The sequence below is a fragment of the Aspergillus bombycis genome (genome assembly GCF_001792695.1).
Source record: "Aspergillus bombycis strain NRRL26010 chromosome Unknown contig00138, whole genome shotgun sequence".
NCBI classification, from domain to species: domain Eukaryota; kingdom Fungi; phylum Ascomycota; class Eurotiomycetes; order Eurotiales; family Aspergillaceae; genus Aspergillus; species Aspergillus bombycis.
In genome coordinates, this window is record NW_019170140.1 from 63,885 (window position 1) to 79,977 (window position 16,093).

A 16,093-nucleotide genomic window follows, 5' to 3' on the forward strand; every position below is an offset into this window, starting at 1 on the left:
CAGGGCGCTAGGCCGAACTGGGGAAGGTCGTTCAGCTTCCACAGCTTTTGCATGCAGGAACACAAGATCTCCACTAATCAGGATGAATTCCCAGCCACCCCCAGCCACCCCAATACCCAGCACCTGACCCATGCGCCCGCCCTGCAACCAATCAGCCGGCTCATCGGGCGTAATAACGTAAGATTGGTACCAGACTGACTTTCCATATCGCTCAGATCGGCTTATCGACAAGTCTTGTTTGGTTTCCCCTCCCTTTCTTCATCTTCATCTCATCCTTTCCTCTTCCTCCTCGATCGGGCCTTTGTGTCTTTGGTTTATCAACTCCCCCCCTGCAGGTGCTAAGCCCCTGTCGTAAAGAAAAAAAAAAGACTCCGGTGTGGACGGGCACCATTGGTATTCCTTCTATTTGTTATTGTGGCCGTTGGTTGCATAGATCCCTTGTATTATTGTACTACTACACTTGTCCCCCAAGTCCGCAGATTGTTTTCGTTGCGACGAATGCGGTGGCTTCCAGTGATATCGCATTCCGTTGATTAATTGCCCTCCGTTTCTCTCGGGCGACTTGTCAATTGACAGTCATTATAACATGGCCTCCAAACCGCCCCGGTTGTCCATGATCAACCATGCTGCCGGCATCTACGCAGATATGTCCGTCGATGGGCCTGCTATTGGAACTCTGGTTCTCGTCGTGGACCGAGCGAAGAACCTTCCCAACAGAAAGACAATGGGGAAGCAAAATCCCTATTGTGCGGCTCGTTTAGGGAAAGAAGCTAAGAAAACCGACACTGACTTGCGAGGAGGCCAAACGCCGAGATGGTAGGCGCCAAAAATTTCCTTTGTTTGATCGCAGTCTCGTCTCTCCCTTCTCTTCCGAACTACATGGTCTCGACCAGCGCATGTTGACATTTTCTAGGGATCAAGAACTTCGATTTACCGTACATGAGTCACCAGACTATTTTAGACTCAAGGTAACCATATTCAACGACGACAAAAGAACCGACCTCATCGGGGAGACCTGGATTGATCTGAAAGACTTGATCATCCCCGGAGGTAGCCAGAGTGATCACTGGCATCCATTGCAATTTCGTGGGAAGTATGCCGGTGAAGTCCGTATCGAGATGACTTACTACGACACTAGACCAGAAGATGAGGCGGTGATTGAACGACGTACACAAGCGGTGGAGAAGGTCAACGTCCACGGTAAACCGAGCGCCTCAAGCTCAAGCTTAAGCTCAAGATCGAGTCCAGCACCAATCAGCTCCTCTTCGTCTCTATCAGGACCCCGACAATTGAAAGAAGTCAAGCGACGTCCACTGCCCAGTGGTCCTCCGGGGTCAGCTCCGGCACGTCCTGCGCTTCCAGAGAAGATTGCTTCAGCTCCTCCAGTACCGGCCCAATCACCCCCTCGACCGACTCCGGAGCACACTCATTCCACTCCACCCCTCCCAACCCATGACTACTCTCACTCTTCGCCGTCCCCAGTGGAATATACACGCCACTCGTCACGACATTCAGGGCCTTCCGAGGTCCCCTTTGATGCGGTAGCACATGGTCCACCACCGGGGACAGCCTCGCACCCTGGGAGAGCCTATGAAACTCCTGATGATCTCCACCGAGACTGGAGTAATCCACCCCATCAGGCTCCACCTCCACCTAGGCGTCATCCGCAGGAAGTATCGTACCATTCATACCGTGAAAGACCAGACCCGTATGATACACGCTCTCACGCACGACCGCGGTCTGGATATGGCAATGCACCGCCCCCGGACTTTCGCACTTCTAGGCATGACCGGCCAACAAGTCGATCAGGACCGGAGATGTATGCGCCCATGTCAGAGGCAACACCACCGCGTCCGAGCAGCCACCACAGCAACCATTATGCATTCGCTTCCCCGGAGCAGTATGTGCCCAACGAAATAGCGCAGGTACAGCAAGTCTCCCGGTATAGGCAACGCTCCCCGGCGAGTATCCGTGAACCTCAGGTAGAATATGGATCCCACCCGGTGGAAACGGAACCTCGTTATCGCCCGCATAGCAACTCCTTGCTCAAAGACACCAGCCCCATCCGCCCTCCTAGTAGTCGTGAAAGCCTGCCGGCAGAGTATGCAACAATGCAGCCCCGAGTGGAAGACGAAGAAGAGGAGGGCCCTCCACCTCCGCCTCCGGTTCATCGATCCGGCCTGGTGCAGACCAGTCAGCAGTTAGTACCGTCACCAACCCCTTCGTACCAAGCTTACTCGCCAGAGTTTGCAACCCCTCGGACCTCCCAAGAAATCAACATGTCGCAGCCGTCGCACATGCAGTCCGACGGGGGCCGGATGCAGGACCTCCCCCCACATACGAACGGCCCGTCCGTGCCCCCCAGTCTAGTCGCCGGGTTTGATCCCGCCATTGCAGAGGCCGAGGCGGACCGCGCCGAACATGAACGGCGCCAGAGCCGAAGACGCAGTGAGCTGATCGAAGAGATCATCATGCCACCCGAGCCGACGTCCATGATCGTGCCTTACCCCGTAGAACCTTCCCCGCCGATCATGGACGACCGCCGTTCACTGATCAGTAGAGGATCAGCCCATTCATCGGAGACCCGTCTTGTCCCTCGCCGGAAATCGGTCAGTCCCCGGCCACCACCCCTCGGCGACCGGGAAGCTTCTCAAATCCCCTTCTCGCCGGATTCGTTTGATGCCTTTAATCCCAACGCAGCTCGCGCGGCGGTCCTCCGGGACCCAGCTCCGGCATATGAAACACCAGCCGAGGCGATGGACGCCGCCCGACGGTCTGAGAGGGAAGCCGCGCGGGACCCAGGCCCGATCATCGGTGATGATGGTCGAGAGATCGATCCCTCTGACCACCTCCCGACCGATACTTGGGCCCCGGAACCAGAACGGAAGACCAAGAAAGCAGGGTGGTGGTCCGTTTCAAGAATGTCCCACGAAAGAGGAGCCCGGCGCCACCGCCTGTTCGGGAGTTTGCACCACGGTCCCGGCCCGTGGTGGACGGAGGATATAGACGTCCCCAATCATACTTGGCGGATCCTGCTGTTCGAACCTCGCCCGGGGAGAACCGTGGTCGCGCACTCTCTCCATACAGACACGGGCGGACAATGAGTTCCCCGAACGCAGCCCCCTCTCACCGAGCGTCTGTCTCCCCATCTCCACGTGGTCACTCCCCGTCGAGCTTGTACGCCCCGGTCAACGCCGGCCCGCCCATTCCAGCCAAGGTGCCGATTGCCCAACCGATGAACCAGAACTACCCGGTGATGGGTGGTACTCCCCAGGGCTATCCCGTGACGGGCGGTAACCAGGGAATGGATGCGCTGAGTCGAGAGTTGAATACCATCGACATTGGGTCTGTGGGATACAACAACCAACGGGCACTCAGGAGATACGTCCCCAGACTGCCTGCAGGCTACGCTGCCTGATTTCGATCTATGACTTGATGAACTTTTCTTTTTATCTTTTTTTTTCCTTTTCGATTTGGCCTCTAAGACTGCATGGAGAATGAAAAATGTACGAATGTGGTTTCTGGGATTCTTTTTTTTTTCGGGCGGCGTTCAGGTTTATACACAGAGATATCTATACATACGCAGATTGATATTTGGCACTGGTTAGGGTGATATGAGTTGGAGCATGATCACGAATATAAAAGACGATTCGCATTGCATTGGATTACTTAACGACTGAATTCTTGGTCCATTCATCTCTGATTCGCCGTGACCACGGTACCGCCTATCGCATCCAGGAATCTACAAACCCTCACCAAGACCAACAACCCAACAGTGAAGAAAAAGAAGAACCCCCTTTGTCTCCAACCCACCCACCAGAAATCCTATCCCTCCCAACCAGGCACCAGCATATCACTTCCCCTCTCCAATGAAAACACCACCCTCGCGAACAATTCGCCACATAAAACCCCATATATAAGCGTAAAAAGAAAGAGCCCTCCCATCATACCATATCCCCCCAACAAAGCCATCCATCCAAAAAAAAAAAAACAAAACAACTAAAGAGAACCTACCCCTTAACAGACAAAAAGAAAAAGAAGAAGGAGGAATAAAAAGAAAAATGTACCAAAAAGAAACCCAAGACGAACAGCCTCGTCCACCCTGCGAATTCACAACCCCATGCCCTGCAACCGACGACGGGAAAACCAACAACCCGCGCCGGAAAGTCATCTCCCATATCTTCGGCCGCAATAAGTACGCCACGAAGCGGTTCCCGGACCATGTGTGGGTGCATTACTGTCGACAGCATTACCAGCGCGCGCGGTATCGGGTCGAGTGGCCGGTGACGCAGTGCGAGTTGTTGATGGTTGTGCTTGGGCGCATGGAGAGGTGGGGTGGAGTGTCCGGGTGGGAGGTTGTGTTGAGGAAGAGAGAGGTGCAGAGGTTGAAAGGGGAGGATGGAGGAGAGGAGGTTATTTCTGCCGCGGCTACTACTACTGGTGCTGGGGATCGGTATTCTGGGGGTTGTTGTAAGGATTATAGGGAAGGTGAAGACGGGGACGAGTCGGATCCTACTACTACGCCCTCGTCTGGTTCGGGCTCGTCGTCTGCCTCTTCTGGGTTTACTCCTGTGGGGGGCCATGGCGTGCAGGACCAATGTGGCAGGCGCAGGAAACCAACCATTGTGGCTTCGCCTGTGCCCGGCTGGCTTCTGAGGGAGGTTGGTCGGGATAAGTCTTTTGCGGATTTGCGCGGCCTGGTCCGTCGGGTGCGCGAGGATATGGATTCTCTGCGCGGACGGGGCGTGCCGGCTCGTCGGATCGTGTTTCCGGATATTGAGCTTTTACCAACGTTTCAGTCTTGGGTCTTGCTCCGGCGACGAAGAGGCGGGGTGTGAGAAGGGATGCAGGTAGAGGGAATGGAAATGGGAAGAAGGGTTCTAGGGTTAATGGGAAGGGGGCTGTGAAGAGGGTTCATGGTTGAGATTGATTGGACTTTTTTTTTCTCTTTCTTTCATTCTGAAGGTGAGATGGATTAGAACAACTCGTCAGGTTGCATTCCTGTTCTTTAGTCAGCCCTGGACAGTGTGATGTTGAAGTCAGTCGGTGTCATCCTTTGGACAGAAACTCACGTGTCATAAACATTACTCGTAGACATCTAGTCTGTATGTACATTCAAAAAGAGCGAAAAACCACCGGGCTAAAAAGAATGCAGAAATAGGGAAAAGAAGGAAAGCTGCAGAAAGATGCAGAGCCGCGAATCACAGATGCACCACCGTAAACGTATATCGAATCGTGCCACCGTTGACAAATCGTCTCCATAAGAACTGAATTAAGAATGGTCAGGAATCAATTCATAGCCACCTTCTGACGGCAGCACGCGACCGGCAACAATCAGGGCCGCCGCACAGAGCAAGCTAATGCACCAGCTGAGGATGCAATACACCCAGGACTCGTCCAGTCTCCAACCGGGGAAAAACCGCGTGTCATGGTCATATAAATAGGCCTGAAGCAGAAATATTTAGCACGCATCACATTTTTCAGCCGGCCAGATCGACCAAAACCTACCACAATCGACATGCTCGCCGCCTGTACGACGGCCGATAACACGATCAGCAAACTGAGAACCTTCCACCCGGATTCCCGCAATCGCTTCCCACCGGACAATATGATCAGGTAGGCGACAATACTCATGCCCTCCAGAACGACGGCAAAGGACATAAGGAAGCCCACGGAGCGCCACATAGAACAGAAATAGCGGCCCCGGCCACTACAATCGTCCTGCTGGGGGAAACTAACGCAGGCATCGGTGACTGAGGAACAGCGCCGATGGAGGCCGTATGAATACCAGATCTAGATGGATGAAGGGTGAGCACGCATGCTGATCAAGGCAAGAAGACAAGGAGAGAGAGAGAGAGTAGGAGTGGATCCGCACCTGATCGTTCTGATAACTGACCCATTTTGGGACCACAATGGACGATATGGTTAAGCCGAATGCTGCCTTCCCCGTCAGTCTGTCGTCATACCCGTGCGGTTGCGACGGGAGCACTTACAAGCTAGAAAGACAATCAATGATGATATGTAGACAATGGTCTTCGTTAGAAAGCCCGTGTAGTTTCGGTCCTCGCCGCGCGGCACTAGATGGAAATCCATCGTGGGGGAAGGGAGTATATATAATATCTGATATGAATGACGACAGAGGGAGTAAGACTTGAGCGATCGCGGCGACCGGCCGATCGGGGAGATAAAATGACAGGTCTCGAGGGTGGATTACGGGAAATTTAATCCACTCAGAAAATGTAGAGACGTTCCAACCCGGGGGATAAAGGTTAGTACTGTTAGTGGGATAATTTTAATGTGTCATGGAGGGAGAGAAGGAGAGGGAGGGAGAAGAAGTTCTTCTGGGTTCAATGGGCGAGGGAGAGCGATTAAGTTGGGTTCCTGCCTGAGGTATCTCCCCAGGCCAGGTGATACCACGCGGAGCTTGCAGCTTGTTTGCAATCAATTCAATGGGTCAATCTGTACACCGTCGAGTCTCGGAATTTGATTCTAGAGACCTCCAGCATTCAACGGCAATTACTGATTTAAAGCTAGACGGTCACGAGAAGAGAAGAACGAAAAATCACAAAGGAACCGTAAGAATTTTTTGTTCCTTGGATCGATAAAAAAAAAATAAAAAAGGTAAGTATGGAGGAGCAGGTGACTTGGACTCACGATCGTCGCCCGTTGTGCGGTACATACACCCATACCATACCACTGGATGGTATGATGGTATGGAGTGGATGTACATACATATGTCTGTATGGACTGGAGTGTCCACCCGACCGGGACAGGACACTTTCCCCCCCCCCCCCCCCCTTTCCTCAAATCCACCGTCCGATCATAACTCACCGACCAAAGATCGTTTATACCTGACCAGTTGAGTTTCTTCCAGGTCTGATACGGAGGATTGCATACGAGAAAATCCCTCAGGATCGGTCCAAGCGCCCCCCGCTTTGGACGGTAAGATATCAACTCTAATTCCTTCGTCCCCATCAACTAGTAGTCTTGTCATTTCGCCCAAGCTCTGGCCAGTAATGGTTCTAAAAATGTCGTGACTAAAGCCGGTCGTTCTAACTAACTATCGCGAAACATTTGTCGAATCGGTAAATGGCCCTACTAGTAGTCGTAGACTGGATTCATCTTCGTCGCATCATGGGTATCAGGTACAACACACATGCGCATTGACGTCACGTTACATGGCGTGTCCTATCATGAGAACGTCTGCTGTGAGCTTGAGGAGGGGGTGCGCGGGAAGCAATTAACGAAGTCAACCCTCCTGGAGTCTAACGATGGTGGGTGCCTGTGATCGTAAAGATCCAGGTACCATAGGAGGACTACTACTAACCAACGGCAAGGCAGCCATGAACGAGATTCGCGGATTCATTCCGATGGGAGACGGTATACGTCTTCCCGGGTTATCTAGCAACGACTACTAACTAGGTAGTGACATCAAAAAATAATGGTGGATAAAGAAAGCAAAGGGAAGAGCCCGCAGGAACAAAGAGGACAAAGATACATCAAAGTAATCTACAGTCAACGGCAACCTGCAAATCCAGCTGCAAAAATAGAGGTCGAAAAACTTGATCATGGTACTTGTACAACGAACATGGCAAATGCAAGTGAAAGGGCACCCACCGGGGACATGTGTGACAGAGAGCTCAAATCAATTCATTTCATAAGAAACATAGGGAAATAGAAAAAGAAAAAACAAAGAAAAATTAAGGGCAAGCGACTGGGGAGGAACGCCAAACCTGCCATGCAATCCGTTGCGCCAAACCTCACTCCTCGCGACCCCGCTGGATCATCGCACGGAAGTCATCATTGCTCTTTTTCGTCTTCCCCCCTTCCACGGAGGGGGCGCTGTCGGTCGTCATCATTGTCGTCGTCGTCATCGTTTTCTCTCCGTTGTGCTCTCCACGAGGGACGGCGCGTTTCACCCCGAGACCTCCTCGCCGGCCACCCCGCGAACCCGGTTGTGGTGGTCGCTTGATCGGCCCCGTGGGCTGGAGGAATGCCCCTTGCTTCTCCTTCGGCTTGCTGGACGGTTGTACGCGACCGTCCTTATTCTCCGCTGACTGTTTTAACATCTCCGGTACGGTGCCCACATGCAATTTACGCCCCGGCGCTATCTCCTGGCCCTCGAGCTCTAAAGAAGCCCGACCGGCATGATTGACATCGGCAAACTCCACAATGGCCCCCTGGTGATCGGGCCGTAAGACAATCTTAATCAATTTGCCGTACGGCTCCACCAGGGCCCGAATGCGCGCGTCGTTCACCGTGTCGGGAATATTCATCAGTCCCAAGCTACGGGCCGCCCGTTCACTGCTAGGGGTGTCCGCATCGGCTGATGTTTTACTCCCGTTGACTTCAGCTGCAGGGGACTGAGATTTCCCAACTTGAGATACGATGGTGGTCGCGCTTCGCTTAGTGCTCTGGGGAGCGGAAATCTTCACGTGGAGGGTTCGCGAGCGATATTCTTGCCCGTCCATAGCCAGAGCGGCCGTGGCTTCCTCTTTAGTGGAAAAGACAACATAACCGAAGCCCTTGCTGCCACCGTCGACCTTCCGAGGCAGACGGACCAACTCCACGGTCCCATACTTCGAGAAGAGCTCCTTGAGATCATGCTCACTGGCCTTGAAATCTACATTCGACACGTGGATCTCCCGTCCTTCGTAGATAGGACCATGCCGGTCCTGTTTCCGAGAAGGGTCCGAGATCTTCGCCGTGAGCGTTAGGCCTTTGCCAACCGTAGTCCCATCCAACCCCGTGGCCCTCAGCGCTGCCTCTGAAGTCTTAAATTGTACGTAACAGAAGCGCCGATGTGTATTGTATTTAAGAGATGGGAAGCGAACATCGATGATCTCGCCATACTGCCATATGTCAGTAACGCCAGGTAGCAAAGAGGTCGAAAAGCGAGATGTAAACACACTCACCTCACGGAACAGATCGCGAATGTAATTTTCGTCTGCCTCCGGGGGAAAGTTGGTGACGAATAATGTCGAACATGTCCCAATCTGCACTTCGATGGTAGTATCATCCAGGGATTTCTGGTCGCGTGTTTGCGCTACAAGGGCTTCGTCCCTTGAATTAAACTCGATGACCGCGACCTCCGAGTTCCCGTCACCCGGAAACATCTTCACGCTGTTTATCGTACCGCACTGCCATGCTACCAATTAGTTGTAAGTTTACCAGACGGAAGATCAAGAAGCACAACGTACATGACGGAAGAATTGTCGAACTTTATGCTCGGTAATCTGATGGGGTAAGTTCTTCACCACCACCGTCGCATTTTCCCGGTCGCGCTGAAGGGCCGCTGGCTCTGCTTCCACAGTCGGTGTTTCCTCCTCCCCGCGAGCCTTTTTAGCAGGCAACCCATTTACATTAGCTTCCTCCTCCTCCCGCTTCCTCTTTTCAGGGTGCGTAGCTTGTTCGGTTGATGTGGCTTGTTGTGATTGCTGTGCGGCCAGTTCTCTCGCGTCACGTTCTCGCCGAGCCGTGATGGCCCGCATGGCCTTCCTAGTTTCCAAAATGGCCAGCTGCAATTCATCGGAGTCCTCGTAATCCTCACAATGTGCGATATAGGTTTGCATGATTTTCTCGGGCCAATCCAGGTCCGTCCGCTTGATAGCTTGTTTCAATACGGCGGTCGCAAAGCTGGGGTTAGGGGTCCGGCGCGCGGCATCAACGGTGGCTTCGCCTTGCACGAATTTGCTCCATGAGATCAATTCCCATTCGTAGTACGTAAGCCAGAACTCGTAGCTGTTGCCTCGCCGGCCCATCAGACCCTTGAAGGTTTCCCGTGCACTATCCCAGCTGCCACTTTCACTCAGGTAACGAATGTAGATGCGCTCTAGGCGAAACAAGGGGTCGCCTTGATAAGACCGACCGTACTTCTTCTCCCCGAGCTCTTGAACACTTTCGATGGCCGAACGGATGCCAACCTCGGCGACGTCGAGATCTTCATCGGTGGAGTCTGACATGAAGGCTCTCCGACGGAGGTAGCTGCACCAGGCCGTATGTACCTTGAGAACCTCCTCCATGCCGGCCACGTCGAGGAGACCAGTGCTGGTGGCCTTGTGTTTAATGTCGGCAATCTTGGAGAAGGACTGTCCCTCCCGTTCGGAGCTGAGTAGATACTGAGACCAAAGGGTACCGGAACACGGGCAGTGCCGTGTTGCCCGTTCCAGGGTAGAAATCGTCGTGGTGTTCGCATTACCATGCATGGATTCATCGATGAGGAACATGACAAAGTCCTCCCACATGTTGGCATCGGTTGGAAATCGAAGCACTGCACGCTGGTAGACAGCGTTGACCAACTCGAAGTTGGAATGACGGTTGCGATGATTGCTGCTGACTTCCCACTCAATGTACTCGGTGAAGATGGTCCACTCCTGGGTGAGGTCACCCGAATCGGCGGCATTACGGAGTCGGATTTCAAACTCTTCGCGAGCGGAGTACTGTTCTTTGCAAGCCGTTGCATATCGGCCTGCAGTGTCTGCCATGATATTTTCGTAATTTGCGTTATAATAGGTGGAAACAAAACCCGAGAACGTCTGGAAAGTCTGATCCCAGGTAGCATGAGGGGTTTGCAGTCTGATGTCGAATAGATTCCGCACATGGCCAATTTTCTCCTGACTTGGGTTGCGGGTGATGTCCTGCACCTGCAGGTCGAGCAGCCGATCCCAGACCAGATGGCTATCGGGAGTCCTCCACCGAGTCGCTTCGGCGCCCCTCTGCCAGACATCTAGAACCGACTGCCAGGAGAAAACCTCGCGACCGATCATGCGATCCTCTTCCGTCCACTGATGTTGGCCACCCTCACCGTGCGCAGAATTATAGAGATAAAGAACCCACTCCCCGTAGATACTCCAAAGCTTCGTACTGCCGTACTCTTCCTCCACCGACCGTTGGCAGAGCTCCATGACGGCAATGCGCTCATCCACGGTTTGTGCGAGCATGCTTTCATCTTGTATCCACTCTGCCCAGAGGTCTTCCCCCATGGCAAAGAGCTTGTCCATCTCTTCGCGAGCGGTCCGCATATCCTTGAGCAGGTCATAGTTCCGCGGGTCGCCGTGAAGCTCGGGGTTATTCGGTGGATATACATGGTTAACGAATCCCGCATGGAGTAGTCGAACGAAGTTGACATGCGCGTCATACGACTGAGGGTTTTCTTGGATTTGAGCAAAAAGCTCGGTTGCCAACCGCTGTGCATTCGGAACCAACGATGTATCCATATAGTTTCTGCGGGCGGCCTCCCTGGGACCATCCGACATGGCTATATCGAATGACGATCGTGGCGTCGGGGTATTGTGGGCGACCGAACTGACATGGGGGTACATCGTCGAGGGAGAGAGCTGGGACTCGTACGATTCGGTGCTTCTGAGAAGCGGGGCATTCGAGCGCTGAGGTTGGTGATGCTGCATGGAAGCCAAATCGGCGAGCGTGTCCATTCCAGGGGTCGACGGCTGTCTAGGAGGAGGTAAGTCTGCCACCGGAGGAGTCCCGCTTCCACTACCCACGTTGGGACCAACTGTCGGGCTTATCGCTGGCGGCGATGGTTCTGAGACATGCGGCGGCGCGAAAACGTGCTGCGCGAGCGGGGATGAGGTCATGCCCTGTCTGGTTTGCCCGGCGCGATTCTTGCGCAGAGGTTTTGGAGGTGGTCCCGTGGACGGGATGGATGTGTTACTGGCAGAGGTTGGGGCCGCCGAGGGCGAAGACCGCCCCGATTGGGAATTAGACTCCTGCGGCGAGAGGAGTGAATTAATGTCCATCATCGGATTTGATATGGATTTGAAGACGGGTAAGAAGAATCAGTTACTTCTGAGGTACTGGGGAAAGTGGGACCCAGAACCTGACAAAAAGAGAAGTCACCAAATCAAAGAATAGCCTGAAGTCGCCTCATCAACGAGTCCATTCCTGCCCCGGCCACAGCCTGTCTAGACTCTGGAACCGGACAGTCACAATTTCTTTCTTGCGAAGGGGGGGGTGGTAAACTCAACCACAATAGGCTCCGCAAAACAAGAAGGAGCTAAGAGTCGATTGAGAATGAAGGGAAAAATTTTTTTCCTTTTTTTTTTTCCTTTTCTTTTTTTTCCCTTTCTTCTTCCGTTATCAGAATTTTTGGATAAATTTCTTTTCTTGTTTCAAGCCTTTGTCCTCTTTCTTTTGACAGCAGAAGCTCGGGTGGTCCGGGCGCTGACGAATTGATAGAGTGAGGCGCTTCGGGTCGAATAGTGAGACGACCGGGGAGAGAGAATGAGACGAAAGGGAGGGGGGTTTAGAAACAAGCTATCGAAGGATGGAACGATTCACCCCGACCATAAGAAGGGAGATAGTAGCTAAGAAACAAGCTGGTGAGCGGCGCGATGCAAAGAATGAAAAGGCGGAAGAGTGAATGGGGAAATGCCGCAATTAACCTACAGGTGTAAAAAAAAAATAAAATACAATAAATAAATAAAAAAGCGTGAGAGCAACACGCGGTACCCTGAAGGGCTAAAGGGGAAGAAAAAGAAAAAAAGAGTCACGGGAAAACGAGGAAAAGACGACGATGAGGGTAGTCGCTAGATCGACACACGGTGGAGATGGGTAGAGTTAAGAGACTACTCGAGTCTTCAGTCGAAGGAGGGAAAGGGAAGAGAGCTCGGCATGTAGAAAAAAATAGCTGAGAGAGAGAACAAACAGCACAGCACAGCAGCAGGTCAACCTGCAAACTGCTCCGTACGGTAAACCTCTCTTCGCTCTCTCCTCCCCTCCACCACGACGAATTTCTTGTCTACCAGCTAAATCACTACCAACTACTCGAACCACCACACCTAGAAAGAAAACGAAAAATAAAAAGAAAAAGAAAAAGAAAAAAAAAGGCGACTATTACAACCGGGGCCGATGGGAATAGCAAACCTCACTGGCCCTGATATTTATGACGAAAAGAAACCGCCGTGCCTCCAATCGGACGATGGGGTTTATTGTCTGCAGTGATCTGTAACTTGGCCCCTAGTACTAAGACTCTTGTCGATCCGACTGATGACGGTGTAACGGAGCTAGAACACGAGACTAGTAGGAATCTATCATACGGAACTCTTAGTAGGTTAGTTAAATAAATCGATCGAAATTACGCAAGAAAGTCCAGATCCAGAAAATCGCTCAAAGGGGACATATACTATCACGATCGATCTCATATTCATAGTATATGCATGGCTGCGGATTGCTGGAAAGACACTACTGTATGTACAGACGGAGAGGTAAAGAAAAAGGTAAAGGATTGTTATTTTTTTGTTACTATGGGAATAGGGCTGCTCTGAAAAGGGTTTAGTTCCTAGCTCCCGAGAACGACATCCTTGTCCGAGTATGAGGTAATGATACAGGAGAGCGTGCCGCCTGATTGGCGGAAGCCCTCATGGCGATGCATGGACCTCCAGAAGCCACATGAGAGCCTATCCTCGGAAGACGGCTTAACGTCGGACCTCCATGTGTGGCTCACCCGACATCCTGTGGCTTGACACTTCCTCCCCCGAAAGGCACCTGAGCGTCTACGGCGGACGGTACGAACCTCATCCGCAGCCAAGCATTTTGCGTCTCGACACTTTTTTCCATCGGGTCTCCGAAGTCACGTCCCCCAACCCGCCTCATCTGTCTTGCTGGTTGTCCGTCACCATGGCCACTCTTGGTGCTTTCAACCCTTACGGGCATCTTGCTCGGTCAGGTAAGTCATCCAATAGCTCTTTTCCGATGGCCCCATCCCATCAATGGCGAGTTCTCATCGGTCCGACTTTCTAGCCCGGACCGGCATCACCTACATCCCTCGCCGCACCTTGACCTATACTGTCCCTCGCCGTGCCCAAGAAAATGGTGACAATGGAAACAAAGAACCCCAATCGAAGCCCTCCACCTTGTCGTCCATCAAGAACTTCTTCTTCGGCGGCAAGTCCGACGCAAAGCCCACGGTCCACCGGAGGACAGCCCCCCAGAAGCGAGAGGGTAGCCTGAGTGCGGACTCGATTTTTGCGGAGGACGAGGCAACTCCCAAGCTGATTGCATCTGGTCGTACACCGGCTGCCCGTAAACAGGAGGCTGAACCTGCCGAGGAAGAAGAGGTTCAGACTGGCGTGGAACACCGCAACCGCGACAATATGCAGATGGTGTTAGACCCTCGTCCCGAGGCACGTATTCGTTGGGAGCGTAAGATGGTCGTCCGGGAGGTTCGCCGTCGAGGACGTCTGTCAAAGACCGAACAGATCATGCGCACGGAGCGCGAATCCGTCTCCAAGTCACACTGGTTCAAGACTTCCGTCAAGAAGCTCGGTCCCTTGGCCCGCCAGATCGCCGGAAAGAACATTGACGAAGCCATGCTGCAAATGCGTTTCAGCAAGAAGAAGGCTGCCAAGGATGTTCTCGAGCACCTCAAGCATGCGAAGAACGTTGCCGTCGTCCGCTCCGGCATGGGTCTTGGTGCCGCCGAGGCGACCATCCGCAAGCCCATCACGATCACTCTGAAGTCCGGAGAGCGTAAGACTATCACCGACCCGACCTCCATCTACATCGAGCAGGCGTGGGTCAACCGCGGTCCATATGGCGTTGATTACGACCACCGTGCCCGAGGCCAGATCAACCTCCTCCGCCCGCCGTACACATCTCTGTCGGTCGTCCTGAAGGAGGAGAAGACACGGATCAGGGAGTGGAAGGACCGTGAGGCTGTGTCGCAGCGCAAGCGCAAGACTCAGCTCTGGACACAGCTGCCTGACCGGAAGATCTCTGCTCAGAACCAGTACTACAGCTGGTAAGCTTTTTTTCTCCCGACGTTTATCTCCGGCCTCGTCTCGGCAAATGATGGGTTTTCTTCGGCGTTTGTCTCTTGTATTATTCTAGACCGTCAGCACTCCACCTGGCGGGTAAATCAGCGCATGTTCATTATTCTTTCTATTTGCGGCATTTCTTTGGATCTACACGCAGTTTCACCATCGCCTCGTCTCTTTGGGTTGTTCTCTTGGCCCACCCTGTTCAGACTATTCGTGATGGATGACGCGGAGCAAACATCTCAAGGAGCCTGTAGTGGACAGAGCTCAACACATGTACAATATTGAAATATACAACAACATATATCAACATGCTCTCTCACCAACCACATCCCATTAATTGAATAGATCTAACCACACCCCCCCCACAACCAAGCCCTAGATGCGACTCCCAGGACACACAGGCGCCCTCGTCGGCGGTTCAACCTGTACAGGGGGAGTCGGACCCTCCACCCTCTCCGCCCTAACCAGCACAGGAATAACCGCCCCAGTCATCAGCGCAAACCGCCGATGCCCCACCACCGCCAACACACTCGTAATCGCCCCCGAATGTGCCGTCAACGACACAACCGTACTCGCATCATGCGCAAACACATCGAGCAAGAGCTCGCGGAGCCGGACATCCCGCGCAGAGTCCGACTCGCGCAGCTCGGGGTCGTACAGCGGATCTTCCTCCGCGAAGTCTTCTTCGAACCGGTACAGCGGGTATTCCTGCGCGATGGCCGTCTTGCTCGAACGGCTGTCACAGGTATGGAGACCGAGTGTTTCGCGCAGAAGCTAGTTAGTCGGACCTCGTTAGTTAGTCAATCAATCAATCTAATCTTGGCGTGGAAATAGTATACATCCCGTGAGGGATGTGGGCGTAGATAGCTCAAATGATACCACAGCAGGGGTGAAATGCTGGACACACACACTCACCTCTTTGATTAGCGGCTGGAAGGGTTCCGTATGCGGTAGCCCTAGGCCCTTGAAGGTGATGCTGGCGGTCGCGAGGCACCGGTTCAGGGGGCTCACGTAGTAGGCCTGTGGGGAGGGGATTTTCTTCGCGATTTGCGTTCTCCATGCCTGGTTGGCTGTTTCGGCTTGGGAGATGCCTAGCGGCGTCAGACGGGCGTCGACCCAGGTGCCGGTCTCGTCGCCGTTTTGGAGGGACCAGTAGCACTTTTAATTTTTGGTTACCGGGTTAGTGTTGAAGATATGGAATGTTACTGTGGTATAATGAACTAGACCGGGATTGGGTCGTGGGATCTTGTATGAACGAGGGAGAGAGAGAGAGAGAGAGAGAGAGAGAGAGAGAGAGAGAGAGAGAGAGAGAGAGG

At 53.1% G+C, this 16,093-nt stretch overlaps 6 protein-coding genes across 6 annotated transcripts; 3 read left to right on the forward strand and 3 right to left on the reverse strand.

Moving 5' to 3' along the window:
- Positions 1-586: 586 nt before the first annotated feature.
- Positions 587-3,418, forward strand: ABOM_010671 (uncharacterized protein; the record flags this gene model as incomplete). The annotated part of the gene is made up of 3 exons (XM_022537799.1): positions 587-816; positions 914-3,037; positions 3,088-3,418. The coding sequence occupies 3 exons, from the start codon at positions 587-589 to the stop codon at positions 3,416-3,418; spliced, it is 2,685 nt and encodes an 894-aa protein (XP_022384318.1).
- Positions 3,419-4,061: 643 nt separating this feature from the next.
- Positions 4,062-4,838, forward strand: ABOM_010672 (putative pathogenicity factor; the record flags this gene model as incomplete). Its single annotated transcript, XM_022537800.1, has 1 exon — positions 4,062-4,838. One exon carries the CDS (start codon positions 4,062-4,064, stop codon positions 4,836-4,838), a length of 777 nt encoding a protein of 258 aa, XP_022384321.1.
- Positions 4,839-5,272: 434 nt separating this feature from the next.
- ABOM_010673 (uncharacterized protein) lies at positions 5,273-6,093 on the reverse strand (the record flags this gene model as incomplete). Its single annotated transcript, XM_022537801.1, has 4 exons — positions 5,273-5,446; positions 5,509-5,793; positions 5,876-5,937; positions 5,994-6,093. 4 exons carry the CDS (start codon positions 6,091-6,093, stop codon positions 5,273-5,275), a joined length of 621 nt encoding a protein of 206 aa, XP_022384320.1.
- Positions 6,094-7,760: 1,667 nt separating this feature from the next.
- Positions 7,761-11,756, reverse strand: ABOM_010674 (U6 snRNP complex subunit PRP24; the record flags this gene model as incomplete). The annotated part of the gene is made up of 3 exons (XM_022537802.1): positions 7,761-8,852; positions 8,916-9,140; positions 9,201-11,756. 3 exons carry the CDS (start codon positions 11,754-11,756, stop codon positions 7,761-7,763), a joined length of 3,873 nt encoding a protein of 1,290 aa, XP_022384323.1.
- A 1,879-nt stretch (positions 11,757-13,635) lies between these two features.
- ABOM_010675 (mitochondrial 54S ribosomal protein uL22m) lies at positions 13,636-14,762 on the forward strand (the record flags this gene model as incomplete). The annotated part of the gene is made up of 2 exons (XM_022537803.1): positions 13,636-13,684; positions 13,759-14,762. 2 exons carry the CDS (start codon positions 13,636-13,638, stop codon positions 14,760-14,762), a joined length of 1,053 nt encoding a protein of 350 aa, XP_022384322.1.
- Positions 14,763-15,152: 390 nt separating this feature from the next.
- ABOM_010676 (phosphoglycerate mutase family protein) lies at positions 15,153-15,837 on the reverse strand (the record flags this gene model as incomplete). The annotated part of the gene is made up of 2 exons (XM_022537804.1): positions 15,153-15,551; positions 15,685-15,837. 2 exons carry the CDS (start codon positions 15,835-15,837, stop codon positions 15,153-15,155), a joined length of 552 nt encoding a protein of 183 aa, XP_022384324.1.
- Positions 15,838-16,093: the final 256 nt, after the last annotated feature.